Below are 26,530 nucleotides of genomic sequence, written 5' to 3' on the forward strand. Positions count from 1 at the left end.
GAAACAAACCAATGTAAGTGATTTAAGACTTCAAAACACTATGAAATCAACAATTGTTAACATAATGCCTCTTGTCTTCAAAATAGCTGTAGATACCTCCAAACATAGTAAAACTCCAACAAAATAGAACAGAATAGAACTAATAAAAACAAAACAATGCATGCAATAAAGAACATCAAAACAAGGCAATTGTAAATCCAAAATGGCTACCATAATATATCTTGTTATCTTTGAAATAGCTGCCCATGCAATCATATACAAGAAAATCATACAAAACAAAACAGAATAAAACCCAACCCAACAAAACAATGAAAATGATACCGGACTTCAAAACAAGATAATAGGGAATTAACAGTGGCTGCCATCTTCAGAAGGAGATCCCCCTAGATAATACATTGCTTGCTTTTATCCTCCTAATAAATGATCAAACTACCAGCTTTACACCTGAAAGTCAGTGAAACATTAAGCACAAGCATTAAATTGTATTTTGCCTCTATAGCTGTCATCACAGCCTGTGTTTCTCTGGATCATCTGGTTGGTCGGGGCTGGCTCTTCTTGTTTCCCGTCCATGTGTCAGAAGAGGCTGGAATTCAGCTGTTTCCTCAGCAGCCCACGCATAGTGCTGATTTGCAGGGAGGACTTACTTCTCGGTGACTTCCTGTAGTCTTCCCCTGTAGTCTGTGAATGGTGCTGGCTCACAAGAAAAGGCTGGGGTCTGGCTGTCCCCACAGCAGCACATGCATGGACCTGATTCACAGGAAGGGCTTACTTCTTGATCTGTTCTCCCTAATTCAAGGTTTGAACTTGACTTCCTCTTCTTTTTTCTGAAGCTTAAGGTGAAGCATTATGTTGTTTATTTGAGCTCACTCTGTTTTCCTGATATAAGAATGCATCCTATGAATTTCCCTTATAGGAATGCTTTCATTGCATCCCATAAATTCCAGTATGTTGTATTAGTATTACCACTTAATTATACAAACTATCTAATTTCTTCTTCAATTTCATTGGTTATCCATTAGTTGTTCATTGTGAGATTATTTAATTTCCATGTATTTATGGAGTTTTTGTAGTTTCTTTTACTATTGATTTCCAATTTCATTGCACTATAGTCTAATAATATGCATTGGATAATTTCAGTTCTTTTGCGTTTACTTAAGTATGTTCTGTGAACTAATGTGTGGCTTATTTTGGAGAATGTCCCATGTGCAGCTGAGAAAAATATGTATTATGATATTGTGGAGTGGAATACTGTAGTCAAATCCATTTGTTTACAGTTCTGATATTTCCTTTTTAAATTTTTGTCAAGTTGATCTGTGTATTTGTGACAGAGGGGTATTCAGTTCTCCCATTACAATTGTGTTCATACTTATTTAATTTTTCATGTTTTATATTGTCATGTGTGTTAATATTGGTGCATATATGTTTAAGGTCATTATCTATTCATTTTAGAGCAGTCTTTTAACAAGTATGTAGTAACCCTCTCTTTGTTTCTCTTGATCCATCTGGGCTTGAAATTTACTTTATTTGCAAATAGAACAGCTACCCTACTTTTTTCTGGATTCCTGTGGCATAGTGTATTGTTTTCCATGCTTTGATTTTCAGTCTATGAATTTCTTTTAAGTTAAATATGTTTCTGCTATGTAACATACTGTTGTATGTTTTTGATCCAATCTGCCAGGCCGTTCCTTTTGTTTGATGAGTTGAGACCATTTACTTTGATGGTTATAACTGATATGTATTGATTTATCCTTGTCATATTAGTTTCATGTTGTCAGTTCTCTGTCTTTCCCCTTTGCTTAATTGTTTCACTTACTTGGTGAATGCCTGTTATTGTTGTTCATGAAATTGTAGTCTTCCATTTCTCTGTCTAGAATATATGTTAGAGCACTTTCTAGAGATAGTTTGGTGGTCCTGAATTTCTTCAGTTATTCATGGAAGTATCTTATTTTTCCATAGATTTAAAAAGATAATTTTGTAGTGTACCTTAGTGAGGGTTGGAGGTTACTTTCTCTTAGGACCTGAAATACTGCGGTCCAAGCTGTTCTTGACTTAAAGGTTTTTGTACAGAAATCTGCTGTGATTCTGATGGGCTTTCCTTTATAGGTGATTTGTTTCTGTTCTTAAACAGCTTTTTGAAAAACTTTTTAATAGTTAATATATTGTATATTGTTATCTTCAAAGTAGTTACTCAAAGTACAATATATGGGCATGAAAAACTCTCCAAACAATATTAATACAAACCTTTCTTTTAAATTAACAAAGAGCAACTAGTGCTTTAATATCTTAACTATCTTGTACTTTTTTCCTTTTCCCTTCCATCTTTTGCCCTTTTTCCCACCCTAGTTTCCTGTTGCTTTTGAACATTTCTTTCCATTTCACAATATCTGTTGTGCGCATTGAACCTTATTTTACTCTTTCAGTTTCTCACACTAGGTATACAATATAATCTTTACATGTGTGAGTTAGGTTTATTTCACTTATAATTATAATCAAGTTGCATCCATTTATCTATAAAAATTTTAAGTTTATCTTTATGGCTGAATAGTACTATATTATATTTTAAAAGACTGCATTTTTTTATTCATTCCTCTGTTGATGGACATTTGGGTAATTTTCAAATTGATATTACAAATAGTGCTGCTATAAACATGGATGCACATATATCACTGTGTTGTTAATTCTTCTGGGAATATACCTAGGTGGGTAATAGCCAGATTGAATAGGACTTCTAATCCTAGTTTTTGAGGAATTTCCTTACTGATTTCCACAGTGGTTGTATCACTACACTCCCAGCAACAGTGGGTAAGGGTTCCTTTTTCCTCACAGTTCATCTGCCATTGTTGTTGGTTGACTTTTTGAGGATATGCATTCTTTCTGGAGTGAGATCGAATCTCAGTGACCATTGATGTTGAACATTTTTTCATTTTTTTTTTTTTTTACTTGCCACTTGTATTTCTTCATCTGGGAAATGTATATTCATCTCAGATGCCCATTTTTGGACTGGATCTTTGAATTTGAGGGGGCTGATTTTTTTCAATTCTTTATATGTTCTAGATAAAAGTCCTTTGTTCGAGAGACAACTAGTTAAAAATTTTCCCACTCTGTGTGTTGTCTTTTAACTCTATTGGTGATTTCTTTTGGTGTGCAAAAACTTTCTAATAAGTTAAGATCGCAGTTGTTGATTCTTTGCAGTATTTTCTGTGCACTATTGTTTTGTTCATGAAGTCTCTCTTTATACACGATTTCAAGCATTTTACCCATTTTCTCTTCCAGTAGATTTAGTGTTCTTGTTTTACTATTTACATCCTTGATACATTTTGAGATTAGTTTAGTTTTGCTTAGTTTAGTTTAGTTGTTTAGTTTAGTTTAGCGCCTAAGGATAGACATGTGTTTATTTTTAGTCTTTGTCATGTGGAAAACCAGTTTTTCCTGTACCAATTGTTAAAGAGATTATCATTCTTCCAATGAATGTGTTTGGTCCCTTTGTCAAAGATAAGGTGATTATGTGTATGTGGAATTATGTCTGCATGTTCTAATCTGTTCCACTGATCCTTAGGTCTGTTTTTTTGGTTTTTTATTTTTATTTATTTATTTATTTATTTTGCCAATACCATGCTGATTTTATCACAGTAGGTTGTAGTATAATTTAAAGTTAAGGACTGAGATGTTCCTTGCCTTGCATTTGCTGCCTAGAATTACTTTTGCTATCTATATTTAGGTCTCTTATGTTTCCAATGAATTTGAGGAATTTTTTTCTCTAGTTCTGTGAGGTATGTTAATAGTGTTTTCCTTGAGATTTTGTGTAACATTTGGGAGTATGGCCATTTTCACTATGTTGTTTCTTCCTATCCATTAGCAAAGGGATATCTTTCTATTTTCTAGTATCCTCTTCAATCTCCTGTTTCAGACTACTGTAATTTTCAGTGTAGGGATCTTTTGCTTCCTTTGTTTGATTGATTCTTTTTATTCATGCTATTGTTAAGGGTGTGTTTTCCCTAATTTCTCTCTGAGTGAGTCTGTTGTTTCTATACAGGAATGGTATTAATTTTAGAACATTGAGTTTTGTATCCCACTTCACCGGCAAATTTGGTTTTTATATCTATAAGTATTTGGGGTTGTTATGTAGAATATCATGTCATCTGCAAATAATGATAATTTAAATTTTTCTTTTTCTATCATTATTCCTTTTATTTCTCTTGTCTAATTGCTCTAACTAATGTTTCCAGAACCATACTGAATAGAAATGGTGATAGTGGGCATCCTTGTCTTGTTCCTGATTTTAGAGTGAAAGCATTCAGTTTTTAACTGTTTAGATGATGTTGGTTGTTGGTTTATCAGAGATGGTTTCTTTTTTTAGACTTAGATAAAGACCATCTATCCAAATTTTATGTAGAGTTTTTTTTTTTATCATGAAAGAATGCTGGACTTTGTCAAAAACTTTTTCTGCATCAATTAAGATGTACATGTGAGTTTTGTCTTTGGTTCTGTTGATGTGGTGTATTACATTTATTGATTTGTGTGTGTTGAATCATTTCTGCATCTCTGGGAGAATCCCACTTGGTAATGATGTACAATCTTGATGATGTGCTGCATTCTTCTTGCCAGTATCTTATTGAGGATTTTTGCATCTATGTTCATTAGGTAGATTGGCCTGTAATTTTCTTTTTTCATTGAGTTCTTCTCTAGTTTTCATATCACGGTAATATTTGCTTCCAAGAATCATTTTGGAAATACTGCTTACTTTTAAATTTCATTAAAGAGTTTCAGCATTTGTGGCATTAGCTCTTCTCTAAATTTCTTGTAGAATTCAGTAGTGAATCTATCAAGGCATGGACTTTTCTTTGCTGATAAATTTTAATTCTATTTTCAATGTCACTGATAGATATTGGGTTATTTAGAATTTTTATATCTTCTTGATTCAGTTTTGGCAATTTTTTATGTGTCTAGGAATCTATCCATTTCTTCCATTTCCCATCTTATGAGAGTACAGGTTCTCAGGTAGGTATTGATGATCTTTTGGATGTCTGCAGGATCCATTGGAATTTCCTCCTTTTCATTCAGAATTGCTTGAGTTTGAGTCTTTTTTCTCCTCTTTGAGGTTGGCTAAGTGTTTATCAATTCCATTTAATTTTTCAAAGAACCAACTCTTTTATTCATTGATTTTTTGTATTATTTTCTTAGTCTCAATTACATTTATTTCTGTTGTTATCTTCATAATTTCCTCCCTCATAAGAGCTTTGGGTTCCATTTGTTTTTTTTTTTTTAAAGTCTGAAGTTCAACAGTAGATTACTTATTTGAGCTTGTTCTGTTTTCTTGACGTGAGAATTTATCACTATAAATTTCCCTCATGGGACTGCTTTCATTGCATCCCATGAGTTCCAGTATGTTGTATCACTTAATTGTATGTATGTTTAAATTCTTCTTTAATTTCCTCTGTGACCCATTGGCTGTTCTGGAATGTGTTGTTTAATTTCCATATTTTTATGTACTTTTTTGTGATTTCATCGCTGATTTCCAGTTGTATTGTGTTATGGCCAGATAATATGTATAGGATGATTTCAGTTCCCCTGTACTTACTTAAATATGTCTTATGGGCTAACATGTGGTCTATTTTGGAGAATGTCCAAGGTGCAGCTGAGAAGAGTGTGTAATCTGATCTTGTGGAGTGAAATACTCTCTAGACATCTACTACTTTTTATTTGTTCACAGGTTTTATTTAATTCTGATATTTCCTTGTTGACTTTTTTGTCTGGTTGATCTGTCTATTTGTGAGAGTGAGTTATTAAGGCTGTCCATTACAATCATAACACATTAGTGTTTTTTCATGTCTGTTAATATTTACTTCATATCTGGTAATATTTGTTCCTATGTAGTTGGGTGCTCTGATATTTCATGCATATATATATATATATATATATATATATATATATATATGATTGTTATCTCTTCTGTCTTTTTTATTTTAAAAAGCAAAACAAAAAAAGGATAGAAGCGATACAGAATTTCAGAAAAGGAAAAAATGTAGGTAATTAACACCAAACTCAAGACACAAAAGTGGCCACACAATGACAGCACAAAGTGTTCTTTTTGATTAACTAAGAAAGATTAGTAGTATAGTTATCTGTCTAGCATATATATACATACATACATTTGTATATGTTTACCAACATACATATAATCTTTTCCTTTCTTCCTGTTTTCTTTTCCTATCCCAGCAGTTCTGTGCTTTTGAGGACATTCTTTCTCTTCAGTATTAGAATATCTATGGTATATTGTGGATCTTATTACTCTTTCAGATTTTAATTTTATATTATTTTTTATACTATGGAATATAAATCCTTTGTCTAGGGACAGCTGAGATGGGCATTTCGGTTGTTTCCAAGATTTAGCTATTATAAATTGTGCTGCTCTAAACATGAGTGCATATATATTGCTGTGGCGTGACATTTTCAATTTTTCTAGGAAAATACCCAGAAAAGGAATAGCTGGATTAAATGGGACTTCTAATCCTAGATTTTTAGGAATCTTCACCCTGATTTCCACAGTTGTTGCAACAGTCTATACTCCCACCAGCAATGGAAAAGTGTTCCTTTTTCTCTATAGCCCCACCAACATTTTTTATCAGTTGATTTTTTGATGGCAGCCATTCTCTCTGGAGTGTGATAGAATGTCAGTGTTGTTTTAATTTGCATTTCTAGGATGACCAGTGATGTCGAGCATGTCTTCATGTATTTACTTGTCATTTGTATTTCTTCATCTGAGAAATGTGTATTCATTTCAAATGCCCATTTTTGGAGAGGGTCTATGAATTTGGGAGTGGGCTAGTGGTTTTCAGTTCTTCATATAAATATAGATATAAATCTTTTGCCTGAGGGACAGCTGGCTAAAATTCTTTCACATTATGTGGGTTTTCTCTTCACTCTGTTGGTCATTTCTTTTTAATAAGATGAGATCTCAGTTGTTAATTCTGGAAAGTACTTCCTGTGCAGTTTGCATTTTATTCATGAACTCTGCCTACCCTTATGTCTTCAAGATTTCTATCTACCTTGTCTTCTAGTAGACTTAGTGTTTCTGTTTTAATATTTAGACTTTTCATCCATTTTGACTTTAGTTTAGTGCATGGTGATAAACATGGGTCTAGTTTCAGTCTTTGGCATGTAGAAAGTCAGTTTTTCCATACCATTTATTTTAAATAGGCTATATTTTTTCCAGTGAATATGTTTAGCCCCTTTGTCAAAAATAAGGTGGTTAGGTATCTTTGTGGTTGTGTCTGCATCTTCTAATCCCTTCCACTGAACCTCAGGCCTGTTTTCTTGCCAGTACCATGCTGATTTTTTCACTGAAGGTTTGTAATATTTAAAGTCAGGGATTGTGATGCCTCCTGCCTTGCCTTTGTTGCCCAGAATTGTCTTTGCTATTCAGGGTCTCTTCTGCTTCCAAATGAATTTTAGAAATGTTTTCATGATCTATAAGGTATGTTATTGTCATTTTGATTGGAATTGCATTAAATCTGTATAACAGTTTTGAAAGTCTGACCATTTTCACAATATTGGATCTTCCTCGCCAAGAGCAAGGGATATCTTTCCATTTTCTGACATCCTTTTCAGTCTCCTTTTTGAGAGTACTATAGTTGTTGGCATATAGGTCTTTTATATCCTTTGTTAGTTTGATTCCTAAGTATTTCATTGTTTTTGGAGGTTATTGTGGAAAGTGACATTTCCATAATTTCTCTTTCAGTGCATTTGTTGTTTGAGTACAGGAATGCTATTAATTTTTGAGTATCAACTTTGTATCCAGCGACACTGCTTAATTTGCTTATTAACTCGAGTAGTCTTTTAATAGTTTTTCATAGAGATCTTCTATGTAGAGTATCATGTCATCTGCAAATAGTGATAATACAACTTCTTCCTTTATTTTTCTCTTTTAAATAATTTGCTCTGGCTAATGACTTCTGGACTGTATTGAATAGGAGTGGTGACAGTGGACATCCTTGTCTTGTTCCTGATTTTAGAGTGAAAGCTTCAGTTTTTGTCCATTTAGTATAATGTTGGCTGTTGGTATGTCATTGGTGGCCTTTATCAGATTGAGGTAGGCACCATCTATTCCAAGTTTCTGAAGGGCTTTTATCATGAAAAAGTGTTGGACTTTATCAAAAGCTTTTTCTGCATCTATTGAGATGATCATGTGATTTTTGTCTTTGGCTCTGTTGATGTTGTGTATTACATTTATTGACTTGTGTGTGTTAAATCATCCCTGCATTCCTGGGATAAATCTGAGTTGGTCATGATGTATAATCTTCTTGATTATTTCTGCATTCTTTTTGCCAACATTTTATTGAGAATTTTTGCATTGATGTTCATCAGTTGAGTCTGGCTTATAGTTGTCGTTTTTTGGTTGAGCCTTTCTTGATTTTGGTATTAGAATAATACTTGCCTCCAGGAATGAGTAGGATGAATTGCTCCCCTTTCAATTTTATTGAAGAGTTTGAGGAGTATTGGAGTTAAGTCTTCTCTAATTTTCTTATAGAATTCAGCCATAAAGCCATTAGGACTTGAGCTTTTCTTTGTTGGTAAGTTTTTAATCACATTTTTAATTTCAGTAGCTGATATTAGGTTATTCAAGATTGTTATATCTTCTTGATTCAGCTTTGGTAATTCATACATTTCTAGAAATCTGTTCATTTTCTCTGTTTTTCCAACCTTTGTGAGTATAGATTTTCAAAGTAGTTATTCATGATCTTATGAATTTCCATGGGATCTGTAGTAATTTCACCCTTTTCATTACTTACTGCATGAATTTGAATTTTTTTCTTTTTCTTGATAGAGTTGGCTAGAAGTTTATCAATTTTGTTTATTCTCTCAAAGAACCATCTCTTTGATTCATTAATTTTCTTTTACTGGAAATCTGATGAGATAAGACTGTTGGAGAGTGATGACTTTCTTGCCCTTGCTAGAGGTGGGGAGATGGAAAAACCCAGGACAGTGAATAGCAGGAGACCCTCATGAGAAATGTTCATGAGGAGCAGGAGTCTTACCATGCTCTTTTGGAGTCATGGTAGCTTCACTTCCTATTAAATGGGCAAAACCTTTGGCATCACCTGACATAGCCAGATGAACATTAAAAAAAAAAAATCAACAAATGTAATGCACCACATACCACATTGACAGAACAAAGAACAAAAACCATATGAGCAGCTCAAGAGATGCAAAAAGAATTCAATAAAATTTAACATTTTTTATGGTTAAAAACTCAGCATATGCCTGTAATTGCAGCACTAAGGATACTGAGACAGGAGGATCACTATGAGTTTGAGGCCAGTCTGAGATACAAAGTGAGTTCAAGGTGAGTCTGAACTGCATAGAGAGACCCTGTCTCACAAAAACCAAGCAAAGCAAAAAAAACAAAACAACAATGAAACAAGCAAAAAATTCTCAACAAATTGGATATGGAAAGAATGCACTGTAGCACAATAAAAAACCACATGTGCCAAGCCACATGCAATGGGAAAAAGTTAGGCTTTGCTCTAAGACCCAGAGCAAGACAAGAATTCCCCACTCCCCACTTCTATTCAACACAATGCTGCTAGTTAACTTTAAGAGCAATTAGGCAATAAAAAGAAACAAGAAGCATCCAAATTGGAAAGGAGGTAAAGCTGTAAGTATTTGGATCAGTTTTGGCTTTAAGTTTACATTGTCTGCAGATAGAATCGCTATCCTTGCTTTTTTTCTGAGTTCCTGTGGCATGGAGAATTTTCCTTCCTTTGACTTTTAGTCTGTGAAAGTTTTTTAGTTAAATGTGTGTCTTGAATGCAGTATATTATTGGATATTGCTTTTTGCTCCATTTTGCCAGGTGGTTTCTTTTGTTTGATGAGTTGAGACCATTGGCATTGATAGTTATAACTGGTATGTATTGGCTTATATTTTTGGTGTTATTTTCTTGTTATTAATTCCATGTGTTGTCCTTCTGTTTAACTGCTTCCCTGCCTGGTGGCTTGTATTTATTGCTGTCCTTGTGTTTGAGGTCTGTGTTTTCTCTTTCTAATATATCCTTCAGAGAATTCTGAAGAGCTGGTTTGTTGGTCATGAGTTTCTTCATTTGTTCCTTGTCATGGAACTATCTTAGTTCACTGATTTTTAAAGATAACTTTGTGGGGTACATCCATCCAGATTGAAGGTTGATCTCATTTAGAGCTTGAAATACCTTACTCCAGGCTTTCCCTGATTTGAGGGTTTGTGTTGAAAAGTCTGTTGTGATTCTGGTGGGCTTTCCTTTATGGGTGATTTGTTTCTTTAATCTAGTTGCTTTTAATGTTCTGTTCTTCTGTCGAATTTCTGGAATTTTGGTTACTGTATGTCTTGATGTAGATTGAGTTTGGTTAGGACCATTTTGAGTTTTGTATGCTTCATTTATTTGTACGTCAAGTTCTTTATCTATGTTTGGGAAATTTTCTGCCATTTCTGTGAAGACATCTTCGATGGCTTTTGTGCTGTCTTCAGCTTTCTCACTGACTTCAGTCAATCTTGTTTTTTTTTTTTGTTTGTTTTTTTTTTTTTTTCCATCATGTAGCCGGTAAGTTGATTTTTCATGGTATCTTGGTATTTTTAAGATATCTTTCCTTTTGTGGTCATTAGTCACAATCCTGTCTCTAGATCTTATTTTCTACCTTCACCTTCATTCCGTCTTCTGCATATACTTTCAATGGAGTTTTAATCTCCATTCTGCTGGATCTGTTTCATGAATTCCTTTTTTTCCTATCTTGGGCATTCATGTTTTCCATCATCTCTAAGCTCCTTCATTTTTTAAAATTTTGGACTACTCTACTACTTTACTACTAGAATCTATTCTAGATTCAAATCCTGTATTATGATTCTCATCTCTGTTTTTAACTGAGAAATTATTTATGATCTTATTTTTTCTATAGCTTTGCTCATCAGTTTTGTTACTTCTGCTATTATCATTTCAGAAAAATGATGTGGAGGCTTCTGATTTCCTCCACCTCACTGTCCCCTGGACTTGTCCTTGGTGGGCTGGAGGTCTGGATTTGCATCTTGCTTTTGTGTCTTGTCATTTTCTTTTATATTTTAAATTTGTGTTTTGTGGGGATGCTTATAAATTGCTTATGGTAGATAGCTTTATCGCTAGTATTGAGATCTCACTAGGAAATGACTATTATTCAGAGATGTCTTCTAGGCGTAGCTGGCTCTTAGCCTTTGAGACTGGCCCAAATCCTACTTTCTCAATTTATTAGGAATGAGAAGTTACTTTCTATTTGTCCCAGCATCTACTCCTTTTATCCTGGACTATGATAATGGTTACTGCCCCAGAATCACACTGTTGTCACACAAGGAAGAACAAATGATCACATCAAGTATGACACCTTTGCTTATGTAGTACAGTCAACAGTAACCATAGCATCAAGCACAGCCCAAAAACTAACAAACTGTGGTGACTACTAATTGGTACCATTAACCACAGGAGCCAAATCTATAGTTATATAACAATATCCAATACAAACTGTGAACTTGTCTGCACTGAATTTCCCTGAGTAGAGTGATTTTACCTTGGGGGAGGCGTATAAGAGGGTTAAGGGGGAAATAGAGAAATAAATAAAGAGAATGGTCTTAGTAGCAAGGCTAAAGGGCATAGGAAGACTACCCAGTCTTTGGGAAACTGGATAAGAAGACAAGAGACAAAGAATGAGGGACAAAGTAAAAGAATATCAAAGTGGGGCAGAAAAACTAGAAACAGTGTTCACTCACAGGCAGAAAAAAAAAGTCAAGAAAAGAGTAAAACGTAACATACACAATAGTGGGATACAAAACTAACAATGAAAACGAAAACCCAAACATCTGCAAGAAATGAAAAGCAGAATTTCTCTTGTCACAAGTCTGTGGCTCTCCTCTCGTGTCCCCTGTTCTGTGTTTGAGTCAGAGCCAGAATCTGTGCTGCATCACCTTTATGGTTTCAGCTCCACAAAACTTACAGGCTGGTGTTGTCATCTGCTGTGGGTGCCGGGGCCCAAGTTTTCAGCCAACAACGCTCTGGGTTTCCCTCAGAGGCCATCCTAGCCTTCCTACCCGTGTGTCTCTGCCTCTATTGCCCAAGGCTGCTCCAACTCCCATGTGTAACTGGCCCCTCCTGGCTCTTGCACAGCTTCCTCTGTTCCGCTCCATTCTCGCAGGCTGTGCAAGAGGAGCTGCTACAGTCAGACTCACTACCTTTACCACCCCAGCCCCTGCCCACGGTCGCCACTGTCCCTCCAGGTTCCAGTCAGCTGCTAGGGTGCATCACACAGCATTTGATGCCTTGCTCCCTGGAGGTCTCTGGGTTTGCTCACTCTCAATATAACCCTGTCACATGTGAGCTGGGCACCTGAGTTCAATATTGATGGGTCCCAACAGAGGGGTTACTTTGTAGCCTTTTACAGTATGAGAACAGACAATGAGAGGGGAGCAGCTTTCTGGTCACTTGTTCCTTGTGTCTCCACTTTTCTTCTTATTTGACTATCATAACTTGTTTGAATACTGTTCTTAGAAATGTAGTATATAAGCTAAAAGCCCTTTGAAAAAATATGCAACATTAAAAATATAATGTAAACACAGCAACAAATAAATTAGACTCATAAATCAAAAGTTTTGTACCTCAAAAACATCATCAAGAATGCGGAAAGGTTCAAAGAATAAGCAATATTATTTGCAAAATAAAGTATCTGACAAAAGGCTTAACTCCATGGTATAGAAATGAGTCTCACAATTTAATAATAAGACAACTCAAATTAAAAGTGGATAGAGATCTGTTGATTTTGTAACTTGAGCAACTACCTCTAAGACAAAATGTGTAATATATTACACATTTATTATTGGTTGATTTATTAGTGATTGATTTCAGCCACTAATAAATTTATTAGTGTTTTTTTACAAATCCTATATTATTTCTACTCTTTTTTTCTGTTTTGCTTTTTAAAAAAGTAAACAGATCTGAATAGACATTTCTTCTAAAAACACATATCTTATAATCTGAGCAACTACTCTGACAATAACAAGACACAATATAGTAGCCATTAATAATCTATTACATTGTTTTGAAATTCTATATCATCATTTTTGTCTTTTTTCAATTGGAAAAAATCAGAAATGGAATTCAGAATTAACATGAGTTACTTTTTCTTATCCACGATGATGACAGCAATAAAAACTTTAAGCAATAACGAACACAGGCCAGGGTATGAAGAAACTGGACCCATTGCTCTTTGCTGGTGAAGTTGTGAAATCATGTGGCCACACTGGAAAGCAGTTTGGCTGATCCTCAAAGATGTCGAACAGACTGGTCATATGATCACCACCTCTGCTCTTTGGTTTGTACCCAATAGAATTGGAAATGTATTCACAACATGTCTACCAATGTTCATAGCAACAATAACCCTAATACCCAAGTGCTCATCAACCAATGAATGCCTAAAATAAATGTGGTATATTTATGCAAGAAAATACTATTTGGCAAAAAATTAACTACTGATGCATTCTTAAAATTCTCCATATTGCTCCCATTACTCTGAGAATAATCCCTAAATCTCCAAAATGATTTGCATGCTTTCTGTACTCTTTGGCATCTGTACTCTCTCTCCAGCATATAATAGATAAACTTTGCAAGTGTGAGGTGAAGTAATTTCATCATTAAAGGTCACATATTATGTAATTCCATCTATTTAAAGAATTGGCAGATTCCTGGAGACACAAAGCTGGGTGATGATTGGCAGAAGGGGAAGGTGTGGGGAATGGAAGTGATAGCAAGTAGATAAGTGATCTCCTTTCAGGGTTATGAAAATATTATGAAACTAGGTAGTATTATAGTTGCACAATTCTGAAAACCTACTGAATTCTATATTTTAATTATATAGGAATTATATCTCAAAATGCTATTATAAAAGCACAGCATCGTATACATTTTTGTTGTTTTTTAAGACTAAGTTTCTCTATGTAGTTCAGGCTGGCCTTGAACTCATGATCCTCCTGCATCAGCCTCTTGAGTGTACTGGAGTTACAGGCATGTGCCACCATGCCCAGCTATATACAGTTTTAAAACAAAAACTTCTAGTATTATTTTTACTTGTTCATAGTTCATAATTTCAAGCTAATTTAAATTTTATATATTTGTGGGTCCATTCAAAATGTAGCAAAATGAAAATAATGAAATCTCATTAATAATATCTGCATGAATAAAAGGCCAAATTGAAGAGCTGAAATTCAGAATTTATTTTTTAAAGTTTTTGTTTTTCAAGTACATAGTGGAATTACAATATGCGGGCAAGTAGAAATTTGGTGGGGGTGGTTATATTGAACAACAAAGAATGATTAACAATTATTTCTACAGTTATCCAGTAGATCTTTGCTCAGTTCCTTTGATCTACACTAACATAGATTTGTTCATATTAAAATAAATGAGCACCTCTTTAAAAATGCCTGGATACTGTTCTATTAAATAGGGTATGAAAACAGGTAGGCAAACATGCTAGAGGTCAGTGATACTGAGAATTAGCCAGGATTTTTGCCCTTTGCACTCATATTTACATTCCAGTTCCCCTGGATTCATTAAATGGTGTTATTACGACCTCAGGTAGCTGACCTGTGCCAGAAGTTCATTGTCTGCTTGGTAAACTTTGCTTAGTTTACGGTGTGTACTCCCTTGACATTTCTTCAACTTATGTTGTCATGCAGACTGTTGTCACACATACAAAAAGTTTTCAGCAACATTTTGTTTGCTTGCACCTAATTATGAAAGGACCTTCTGGAGAAACCACATCTGGGTTGTGTGTGTGTGTGTGTGTGTGTGTGTGTGTGTGTGTGTGTGTGTGCGCGCGCGCGCGCGCGCCGTTGTGGTTCTGTATTTTCTTTTTAGAGAGAATACAAAGGTAAGGCTGAAGAGATCATTACTGAACAAACATCTGTGCTTGGCCCTGCCACCTGAAGGGGGTGAAATTGCTGCGTCACTTCTGTTTGAGCTTCAGTTTCCTCAGTAAAATAGGGACTCTGGCCTGTGACTTAATCCATTGGGCGGACTTTGAAAGCCAAATGCAAAATGTATGAAGAACACTCTCTCTACAGGTGCAGTGGTGCACATCTGTAGTTTCATCTATTAAGGATGCTGAGACTGGAGGTTCACTTGAGCGTAGGCAACTGAGACCAGCCTGTGTATTATAGTGAGACTCTGTCTCAAAACAAAACCAAGCAAAAACAAAAACCTTGGAGGTAACCAAGTATTTTTAAAAGTCTGATAATGGTTGCAGTGGAAATAAAATTCGTGAAAACTTTCCTTTTTCTGTTTAGATGGCACTGTGTATCTTTATGTTGTGAATCATCCTCTCCTGGAGTCCACCGTGGAGATATTTAAATTTGAAGAACAGCAACGGTCTCTCACATACCTGAAAACTATAAAACATGAACTTCTCAAGTGGTATGGAATTAGAGCATTGTGCATTTCTATTTATTTGGCACCACCGCTGTGAGCTTTTCCCCCTTTGATTCAGCAGGCTTTCTTAAACTTGTTATTTTGCAGCATTTTTTTTTTTAAACTTTCTAAAGATTCCCATGGTGACACTACCTGGCACGTCACCAGAAATTGCTGTGTTTAGCCCTGAATATCCCTATATTTTCCAACTTTTTAAAAGCATTTTAATCCCATAAAGATGCTCAATTAGATTCCCAGCTCTAATTTCATCCTCTTTACTGTGGCAACTCAATACCTAGTATTGGGCCCTCTCTGAACACCCACTCCCTTAGCTAATTGTATTCGGTGAGCCTCACCCACTCCGTGTTAAACCAGCCTCCCCAGGGCCATTTGTTTGTTCACTAAGAAGTTTTAAATAGAATTTGATAAAGCCCACTGGCACTTATAAAAATTATGTTTATTAAATGTTGACTATGAATCAAGAACTATGCCAAAATCCTTAATTAAATTTCATTTTCATAATAGCCTTTAGTAATAGTCATAACTAAACTGAGTCCAAGAAATTTTGGGCTAGGTAAATTTCCCACAATTTGTAACTGGCATGTCCATTGTGTAAACCTGAATTCATCTGAATTAAAAGATGAGCTCCATTTTCCACAAGCTTTGCTTCCATATTTTCTTTCTTTTCTCATTTTTCTTTTCTTTCTCTCCCCCCACCCCAGTTCCTCTTTCCACTTGAACATTTTACAATCTGTATTATACATTTTGGTCCATATTTATACTTGTAGTTCCTCACACTAGAGAAACAATGTGGGGAGAAGGGTCAAAGGGAGGGTAGGGAATGGGAAAAAAAGAACAAAAATCAATATATGTTAGGTACAGGTACAAATTCACTGTGATGAATGTGATCATTATGTATATCTAAAATGTACCAACAAACTTAATCTTTTTTAAAAAGTTTTTTAAAAATGAGCTCCCAGTTCAATGATGAGCATTTTTTTTACTGCATTCAGAAAAAATAGTAAACTTTTCAGTGGATAAATTGCCCATTTCCAGTCTGTAATGAACAAAGAAAAATTTGTCTGTTGTAAAACAGACTCAATACCAAGGGCTAGTTCCAAAGTAATATGGGCTGCCTTTTGCATAGGAGGAAAATGAAGGAAGTTCCTCCCCTTTGTTCTCTTTTTCAACATGACCTTGAATTTGTTCCATCACATCTGAGGGCAACAGAAGTAGAGTGCACAGGAAGCAAGGGTGTTGAGGATATCGAGCTTTTCCCATAATGCCTCAGTCAGTTTCAGAGGCCACAGTTGACTAGGATTGCCAGAGGGTTGCTGGGAAGCTGTGAACAAGTCATTTAAGATGTGACTCAGTTTACTCAGCAATCTGAAGATTCTTTCATTCACCTGACTCGCCAGTGAGGAGCAACTATCACAGCACATGACCCTATAGGAAGAGTTTCCCAGAAAGCACAGTCTGATGGAAAGCCTGAAATGTGACCACTTTATTAGATAGTTCAATCTCGGCAAGCAGAAATCAGAAACCAGCCTGAAACAGGCAAAGAGAAACACTGAGTGGTAGTTATCCTACAGAAACATACATTGATCTTTTGCCTCAGAGTATGACCTTGCTTAGAAATAGGGCCATTGCTTATGTTATTAAAGATGAAGTCATACTAGAAGTATGGTACATTCTGAATCCACTATGGGGTGTCCTCACAAGAAAACATATATTCACAGAGAGTGACATGTAGTGATGAGTGCTGGATAGGAGTGACATTTCTGTAAGCCAACAAATGCCTCAGGCTACCAGGTGCCGGAAAAGCCACAGAAAAATGCTTCCATCGAACTTTCAGAGGGAACACGACCTTGCCAACATCTTAAATTCAGACTCCTGGCCACCAGAATTGTGAAACAATAACTTTTGCTCTTTTAAGCCATGTAGTTGGTGACAATGTGCTATGGCAGCCATAGGAAACTCAGACATAGAGAAAGCCATACTAACAGCATTAATAAGCCAGCCCACTCCTTAGTGCAATTGATGGCTTGAAATGGAATCGTCTTCTGGCCAACAGTTGGACTGAGTTCAGTCCACAGCCCTACTTCCCAGTACCCTCAAGAACCCTTAATCTTTTCTACATTCCTGGCTATGTATATGAAAATTAAATCTGGTGGTATTCTGTGCTTTGACATGGACCAGAGAGTCTGGAAGGGGGCCAAGTGAGATAAGGCACTGTTTGGCAGCACATGTAGGAAATAGAGCTGGAACAAGATAAGTGGGGACAGAGAACTCTAAGGAGGAGCTGGAGGGCTGTCCTGCTGTACACATTGACCAAGCATGTCCAGCAGGCAGAACAGAATGCCGGGAAGCACAGTGTGAGCAAATTTAACTTACAGTGTCAGGTGAAGGTCTGGGAATGGAGGAACACTTAACCTGGAACATGAAAGGCACAGAGCTCTATGACCCTGGGGAAATTATTATGTATAAAAATCTCAAAATATTTCCCAGTTGCTCCATTTTTTTCTTTCTTAAAATTTAATGTAAAAATATTTCATTTGTTGTCAGTTTTTCTTTTTCAAAATGGAAGTGATTCGTATTATTTTTAGTAATTGTAAGGACAAGGCTTGCTTCATTTAAAGATCTTGATGGAGCAGTAGTGTGGGTATAATACAGCTACTCTACTCAGGAGGCTGAGGCAGGAGGAACATTTGAGAACAGAAGTTTGAGGCCAGCCTGGACAACAGAGTAAACTTTCATCTCAAAAAAAAAAAAAAAAAAAAAAAAAAAAAAAAAGAGGGGCTGGGGATTTAGCTGAACGGCATAAGCACCTGCCTTGCAAGCAGGCGGTAGTGAGTTCGATCCCTGGTACCGGTAAAAAAGAAAAAAAAGTGTAAAAAAAAAAAAAAAGAAAGAAAAGAAAAAAGGAAAGAATGAAGGAAGGAAAAGAGGAAGGAAGGAAGGAAGGGAGGGAAGGAGGAAAACATTCCTAATTCCATCTATAAAGCTTATAAGGGACTGGGTTAGGCTATAACAGGAAGAAAAATCCAAGGCTCCAGACCACATAGTATGGTTTGTTTTGGATTCATTTTCTCAGCCTTGCTACACAGCCATGCAGCCAACTAAGGAAGTTGGTCTCATTTAAGGCTGTAGGAGGACCACAACCAGGAATCACTCATACTATACAAACCAGGTGGATCACTCACTGGCTTTCACAGTCTTCTACCAAGAAACACCACTCTCATTTCATTTCATTTGTCGATTCAAGTCACATACTTATGCCTAATGTTCAAGTCCAATTCCTAAAGAAGGAACTTGGAGTTTGAGGTTTATTTGTATAATAATTCATTTTTACTTTTGAAATTTATATATTGTGATTTTTGACAACAATCAAGATATTAAAACACTCTGTGGATCTCTCTCTCTTTCTCTCACTCTCCCTCCTTCCCCCACTCTTCCTCCTCCTTTCCTCCTCGCTAGTGTGAATGACATTGTAGTTGTTGGACCAGAGCAATTTTATGCCACCAGAGACCGCTATTTTGCCAGTTTCCCCTTGGTACTTCTTGAGATGTTCTTCGATCTTCACTGGACTTACGTCACGTTCTACAGCCCAAGTGAGGTCAAATTGGTAGCCAAGGGATTTGGTACTGCCAATGGAATCACAGTCTCACCAGACCAGAGGTATGCTCCTTTACCAATTTTCTACCCTTTGTCTTTCATGTTTTGGTGAACTCCTTCCCTTCAGAGGCATCTTGGACTAAGGAGTCACTATATGAAGGGGATGGGGATCAGTTGTGGCCACGGTTCACACTAGAGTGTGATCTAAAGCAAAGCAATTGTTGCTTTATGCTTCAGATTCCCCCAGTACGAAAAGTGATTAGGCTCAAAAGATAAGACCTTGTTCCAAAGGTTTACTAAAAACATACTTTGTTTACTAACACACTGAAAATTTGGATAAATATACAATACCTCTATTTCTTGTGAGGCTAGTGGGCATTTAATCACTTATACTAAGTTCAGTTACCTGAAGCCTTGTGCTGGAGACAGTGGCCTATCTTAGCTGGGGCATTATAATATGACTGTAGAAATTGCAGGTTTACGTGACAGAAAAGTACTCCTTGAGTCTTTTAAGTAACTTGAAATTTTGTGACAAAACACTTTTTATAAGTGTTTTAAAATTGAACAGTTTTTTAAAAAAGAAGTACCATGGACGTTGACATGTAAATTTGAGGTACTGAACAGTGATAATCCCAGGAGGAAAATACATATCAATGTTCCTCCTTTTTGAAGCAAAATGATAGTGACCCAACTTCATGGAGCTGGATACTTCTTTTCAAGCACTGTATTTTGGAAGTATGATTCTCTGCACCTTAGAAGAGGTCCACTTTCCTCCATTCAATGTAAAGAAAAACTTGTAAATTCTCAGAAATGAGAGCGAGCCTGTGTGTCATCTGAAATACCAGTTTGCATTTCAAAATCACATCTCATAATCAGAGCCTGTCTAAATATTTCAGGAATGTTAAAAGTACCACTCCATTATCCTCTCGTATAGCATTTAGAAAGGTGTTTCAAACTAGAGTGGTACTTCAAATTAGTGTGAAGTTTTACACCTGTTCTCCAAAATGAGGGTCAGTACCAAATCTCATTACTGCTTGCTTAACTGTCAATGTTATTTACATCAAAGGTATATTTATGTGGCTGATATAAGAGATAAGAAGATTTATGTAATGGAAAAACATGAAAACTGGGATTTAACTCAACTGAAGGTAAAAGTACCCAGGTTTACCCACCCAAAATGGTCTCTAGCACCAGCCCCACCACCTTCTTGAAAGAAGGAATGAGATTGTTTTAGAGCAGTTACCAGTGAGATCGTGCTTCTGTTTGAGACAAACATCTCTAAGTCCCCTACAAATAATGGTTTCAGGTGCCCAGACGTGGTAGGAAATGGGGAGGACAGGGGGAGGAGAGGGAAGAATGTTGAGGTAATCTCTGCACCCTTCTTGTTTGTTGGAAGGTACTACAATTGGAAACCTTGGTGGATAACCTGATTGTTGATCCCACCACGGGAGATATTTGGGCAGGATGCCATCCCAATCTCTTCAAGCTGATGCACTATAACCCTGAGGATCCTCCCGGGTCAGAGGTATGTTTCTCTGTGTTCACAGGCAATACTATGTGGATGAACAGTTTGTCGAGATGACATGGGATGATTTAAACAATGACATTTAATATTCCAGTGGAGATTTTGACAGGGAAGAGGAATGTAATTTGTTACTCCTTTGACGTCAGCAGGTACCAATACAACAGCAGTCCCAAACAGTATGTCCCCTTAGTGCAAGGGACTGATGTAAGTAATGGAGTTATTGGAAGTAATGGGGAAATATGAACTTGATCATCCAAATTGACCTAGATTACCTAAGGTATTTTCAACCTGGTTGACTATGGTATGCCAACCAGGTCTCAATAGATCCTGTGGTAAGATAGAAAGAGACATGTATAAGATCATCTTCTTTCAGACTACCTAACATGCAACTCAAATAAAAGGATTTAAATGAACTCTCAAAGCTAAAAGACTTTTTTTGTCCTTAGGTTGTAATATATATGAAACTGTTAAAGAATGTCTTGTTTTTAAGGTTTTTGTTATTTAGGCTGGGTATGGTGGTGCACGCCTATAATTCCAACACTTGGGAGGCTGAGATAGGAGGATTGGCACGAGTTTGCAGTCAGCCTCTACTACACAGTGACCTCAAGGTCAGCTGAACTGACCCTGTCTCAAAAAAAAAGAATTTTTGTTTTGTTATTTTAAGATATCTCTTTTAGCAAACTCTTAGATAACAGGTCACTAGGGAGGGGCATACAAGGTATAGAAGGGTGATGGGGTGAATATGATTTATGAATGTTATATGCATGTGTGAAAGTTCACAGTGAAACTTATTACTCTGTATAATCAGTATGTACTAATACAAATACCTCTTCTAAAGCAATAATGTAAGCCATCAAGATTTCGAAGCCATTATAAACAATAACACACAGTATTGCATTTTATATGGCATTGAATTTGAGAAAAAAATCATTCTCTAATGAATCTAATTATAGCTAAAAATTCTTGGCAAACATACTCTGAGATGTATACATTCATTGACATTTACTGTGCAGACATTGTGTCAGACATTGTTCTAATGTTAAGGTTATATCAGAAAGTCAAACAACAATCTCTCCTCTTAGAACAGGGAGGACAGACACTGAACAATGAATTTAAGGAACAAGTGAACTATATAGTGAGCCTGAAAATGCTAAATTCCACTGGAAAAGCAAGGTTTTTCTTTTCATATAACGGTAAAGAAGGTCAGGATTGCTGTGAACAAGAGGTCAGGCAGGCCCTTAATATGAAACAGAAAGCAGAACAGAATTCATTAAGAATGTGTGTTTTGGAGGAAGACAGGTTTGGTAAGTTGGGAAACATTCAGATTCTAGCCTGTTCATGGACCTGGTAGATAACTTAGAACATAAAATTAATTCTACTGAAGAATATTGCTCCTTTCTGGTTAAATTTTTTCCCTCTTAAATTAACATTATTAGCCATAGGTTCTTTACAAAAGCTCTAAAGAAATATAAAAATAAACAAAAGTCCAGCATGACTCTTGAATACGAATTGTTAGCTTGAGCTAGCAAACACCGCTTACTTCAGATGGCTCTCCACCGCATCACAAAAATAGGTGTAACTTTTTTACAAAAACCTAACTACGGTGTCTACTTTAAAGCAACTCAAATATAACCCATAGAATGATTGAAAAACTGTCCAGCTCTGTTTTTGACAGTAACTCTTCTTTCTTCACAATTGCTTTTGAGTCTTATATTATGTACGTGATCCAAGCTTGAGTATTTTTATGTAACAAACTTGACATGAAGTTGTAAGATCTTCTTTAAAATTAGAATTGAACAGGAAAAAAAATTCTCTAACCTCCCTTCTAAGCGAAGAAGAGTATTGATTGAGAAAGACTCACAACTCATGAATTACTATTTTCCTTTAATTTTTCTCATATTCTGTTTGAATTGATTTTATTCAGCCTCTTTGGAAACCCAAGTGCTGCTAAACTCACTGATTAGAAAAGTAAAGTGTTTAGGGATCAATACTAGTACAAGATGTAGATGCATCAGCTGGAATTCTGAACCAGTTGTGTTTTCTGCTTCCTAGCAACTTTATAGACAGGAGGGGCTCTAGCCTTGGTGCCTGCCCCCCTCCCAGTTACCGGTTGAGAGTGGCTGGTTGACTCAGATCCCTTTAGCCTTTTGTCATGCTATAGTCTTGGTCAAAGATAAGACCTTCCCCATAGGGGCAGGACCACTCTCTGAAGTAGAAGCAGGTAAGAGTGTTCATCATGTGTAACCTCCCTCTAGAGGGGACATCTGAACTATCAAAATTATTGAAGCTTTCTTTGAAGAATTTGGGTAATGTTAGATAACCAACCCATTTTAGTATATAGACATCATTAAGATTGAATATCTTCCTCAGAGAAAGAAAAATAATTTAAGAGAGATCTCTAAAGATCATATCCTAAAATACTGGGGAGAGAAAAATCACCAGATTGCTGCTTATTCACACGGTGTGCTAATGAGTGGTCTTCTTGTTGACAGGTACTACGCATCCAGAATGTTTTAGCAGATAAACCAACAGTGAGCACTGTCTACGCCAATAATGGTTCTGTGCTTCAGGGTTCCTCAGTGGCTGCTGTGTACAATGGGAAAATTCTCATAGGCACTGTGTTTCACAGGGCTCTTTATTGTGTGCTCTAGACTTCAGATAACCCTGAACCGCAACATGATTGATAAAAATAAATTTGTTGTTACATAAGTTTAAAAAGAGTTAAAGGAAATTACATTGTAGTCACTAAAAGCAATGACAGTCCACCAAAATGCCAGAGTGCACCTCATGTGTCAAATATCCTCAATACAGGCTGTGGCCATGGAAGCTTCCAGCTCACTAAGAGCCTTCAATAACTGTGGCAAAATGCCTTCTACAACTGTAATGTTGAGTTTCCAGTACTCCAGTCCATGAGAAAAACCATGTTCAAGGAGCTGTGATTTCTCTTCTCTTCACTCAGTTTTGATGGAGACCAACTGTTAATCAAGTTCCTCTGCCTTCAGCTAAAAGCAAGAATTGGTATCAAGAGACTTTCCAAAACCAGTCTCCCCAAGTACAGTGCAATCAGGATCAGTGAAGTTTGCTAGACACACAAGGCCACTGTGGTTGTTTGTATTAGGTTTTTCTTTATATCGGTATTTGTGTGTCAAATATTATTAATACTGCTTCACTCTGAACCATGAGATGCAGCCTTGAGGCATCATATTGTGCAACTTTCAGCTTTCTTTGCTGGTTATTTCAATAAGCATTTATTAAGCAACCTCTTATACACTTGTCATTAATAAATCTGAAATGAATAAGATGGTCCTGATCTACATATGTTCATCAACAGATGGCTGAATAAAGAAAATGTAGTGTTTACACACAGTTCTTTTTATGATCATCTGTCATAAAGAATAATAAATGAGTCATTTGTAGGAAAATGCGTGTACCTTGAGACCAAGCCTACATGTAGGATGGTTTCTTTTATATGAGAAAACCAAAATATAAATAAAAAGCAAAGTAAAAGATGAATAATAGGAAAGAGAGTGGTATATCAGATGGGAAGGGGACCAAGAGTTGAAGGGAAGAAGGAGGGGAGAGGAGAGGAAAAGGATAAAAAAAAATGAAGATGTGTTATGCACCAGCTCCCCATGAGAAATGTAATCATTGCATGCTCCCAACATGTACAAATAAAAATGAAAATTGAAAAAAGAAACACTGTAAGAAAAGATGGTCCTGGGCTAAAATTTTGTCCAAAGGACTAACCCATTTAGCAAGGCCCAATGCAAATTAAAAAAAAAAATTTATAAAGGGCTGAGGATGTCCCTCAGTTTAAAGACCCTGGGTTCAATCTCTAGTACCAAAAGGTGAGAGAGAGAGAAAGATAGACAGAGACAGAGAGACAAAAACAAAGACAGAGACACCAACCCAACCTTAGTTGATGAGTATGAATAAAAGTGTTCCTTTTGTGGTCAAAAGCAAGAAACCTTTAGCCAGTCATTAAAGAGAATTAGTGCATCCACGTCCATTTTTGTGACTTCTGATATGGAGGAAGTATTGATTTTTCCCTTCTCTCCTGAGGATGATGTTTTGGGGAGATTTCTTTATGTCTTAATTAACATTACTCAATTAGGGGTAAGTTTTTTTTATTTAAAGAGAAAACAAACAAAACAAAACAAAACAATAAGAGTACAAGTAATACAGAATTTTCAAAAAATAAACAGTAAGAAATCACTAGTTAATAAGTTACATATTGTCATCTTAGAAATAGTTGATCAAGTTACAAAATTAAGCATACAAAGTGGACATTCAAACAGAGAAACTGCAAACAGTTGTGTTCAATGATCCAACAAAAACTTAGTAATATGGTCATCTATCAACTGAGGAATGGATAAAAAAGTTGTATTTTTATACAATGGAGTACTACTCAGCTATAAAGAAGGATCACTTTGAGATATTTATAAATAAATGGGTGCAGCTTGAGACCATAGTCATAAGTGAGATAAATCAAACTCACATGTATGAATGCTGAATAGTTTCCCTAGTATAAGAAATGATACAAATACATAAAAGTATGTGGTAATCATGATTCCCCGTTATATGGTTTTGAAGCCTTATAAAGTTTTCACTCACTAATTGGAATAGTTTTATTCTGGGCTATTATATATTACTGTCTGTGATGATATGAACAATTACTTTGAAGAAAACAAGACACCATAATAGCTAGTGCTGATTTAGTATCATCTTGTTTTGAAGTCCCTTCAAATTGTTGTTCTTCTGTCTACATTGCTTTTATCATGCTGTATCTTATTGGATTTTATTATATATGATAGTATAGGGGTAAGTTTTGATAAAAAGCTTTTATTAGGGTGAAATTCTACTTTGTTTACCATGTAATCTTTTAGACAATAAAGCTTTGTGGTTTTCATCACTCAAAAGAAAGACTGGCACAGAAGAAAGCCATAGTCAGTTATCATATTTTAAATTTCATAAGTCTCTCCTTTAGAGGGAATAATAAAAAAATAAAATTAGAGGCCTACATATAACACAATCCATTTTGAAGAATCAAATACATTTTTGTCCATAAGCATCACACCAGCTCGACTAGAGAAAGCTTCCCAGACTAGGGAAGAATGAAGAGGATTAGAGATGGGAAGAAAAACAGACTTGAGATGCTAGAGGGCCTTAGAGAGATGTTCCTGCCCTGCTTTCTCCCAGGCCTAGTTAGGAAAGACTGGATGATAGACACTCCCAAGAACCTTGGGGGATCTGGAGGCTGAAGGACTAAGGTGTCCTTTTAGAAGCGGTTCACAGGAAAGTGACAAAGCTATGTCTTTATACCCAGTGTGGTGGGAAAGTAGCCAACTGCTGCTATTGCTCACCAGAATGTTATCTGCACTTGAACCTGACACCAAAGCAAATCAATTCTCATGCACTTAAGAGGGCACAGAAATCAGCAGTGAGCACCAATAGATGTAAAGTCGTCTTGCTACTGGGGAGAAGAAGACAAATATGTAGACATTTGGTTAGAATGAGACCTTAGGTGATAACTGTGCCATTAGCTAGTATCCTCTTAGGTGGTAGACCTTGTTGCGGAAGAGGATGTATCTCTGTCTCTGTCTGTCCCTCTGCTTCTGGCTTCTGGAGCAGTTTATCACTGCCTGGTCCATCTACCTTGTGATTTCTGTATTGGAGCCAGACAACCATGGACTGAGACTTGTGAAACTGTTAGCCAAAATAAACCCTTCTTTAAATTGTGTCAGCTATTATGTCTTAGTGACAAGAAAGTGAGTAAAACAGGGTTCCTTTGGGGTCTTCTTTTCTAAAATATCATCTTTTTTGGAAGAGCCCTGGCAGGATGGCTCAAATTTGGACTCCTCCTAGAGTAGATAATTAACCTATTTTTGCCAAAAGAGAAGAGATAGGTTGCCCTGCTCATAACCTGCAATCTTCTTTAACTCTT

At 36.2% G+C, this 26,530-nt stretch overlaps 1 protein-coding gene across 1 annotated transcript in view; it reads left to right on the forward strand.

Annotated features, from left to right (window-relative positions):
* Pon3 (paraoxonase 3) overlaps nucleotides 1-23,952 on the forward strand; it is a 40,551-nt gene extending 16,599 nt beyond the window's left edge. The window contains exons 5-9 of the mRNA XM_003475004.5: nucleotides 15,326-15,452; nucleotides 18,924-19,124; nucleotides 20,128-20,209; nucleotides 20,458-20,586; nucleotides 23,079-23,952. Coding sequence (XP_003475052.2) covers nucleotides 15,326-15,452; nucleotides 18,924-19,124; nucleotides 20,128-20,209; nucleotides 20,458-20,586; nucleotides 23,079-23,237 — 698 coding nt within the window. The 3' untranslated portion in view covers nucleotides 23,238-23,952. The remainder of the gene's footprint in view (nucleotides 1-15,325; nucleotides 15,453-18,923; nucleotides 19,125-20,127; nucleotides 20,210-20,457; nucleotides 20,587-23,078) is intronic.
* Nucleotides 23,953-26,530: the final 2,578 nt, after the last annotated feature.

Source organism: Cavia porcellus, unplaced genomic scaffold (assembly GCF_034190915.1).
Source record: "Cavia porcellus strain 051 isolate PalLab524CR breed Dunkin Hartley unplaced genomic scaffold, mCavPor4.1 scaffold_2, whole genome shotgun sequence".
NCBI lineage: Eukaryota > Metazoa > Chordata > Mammalia > Rodentia > Caviidae > Cavia > Cavia porcellus.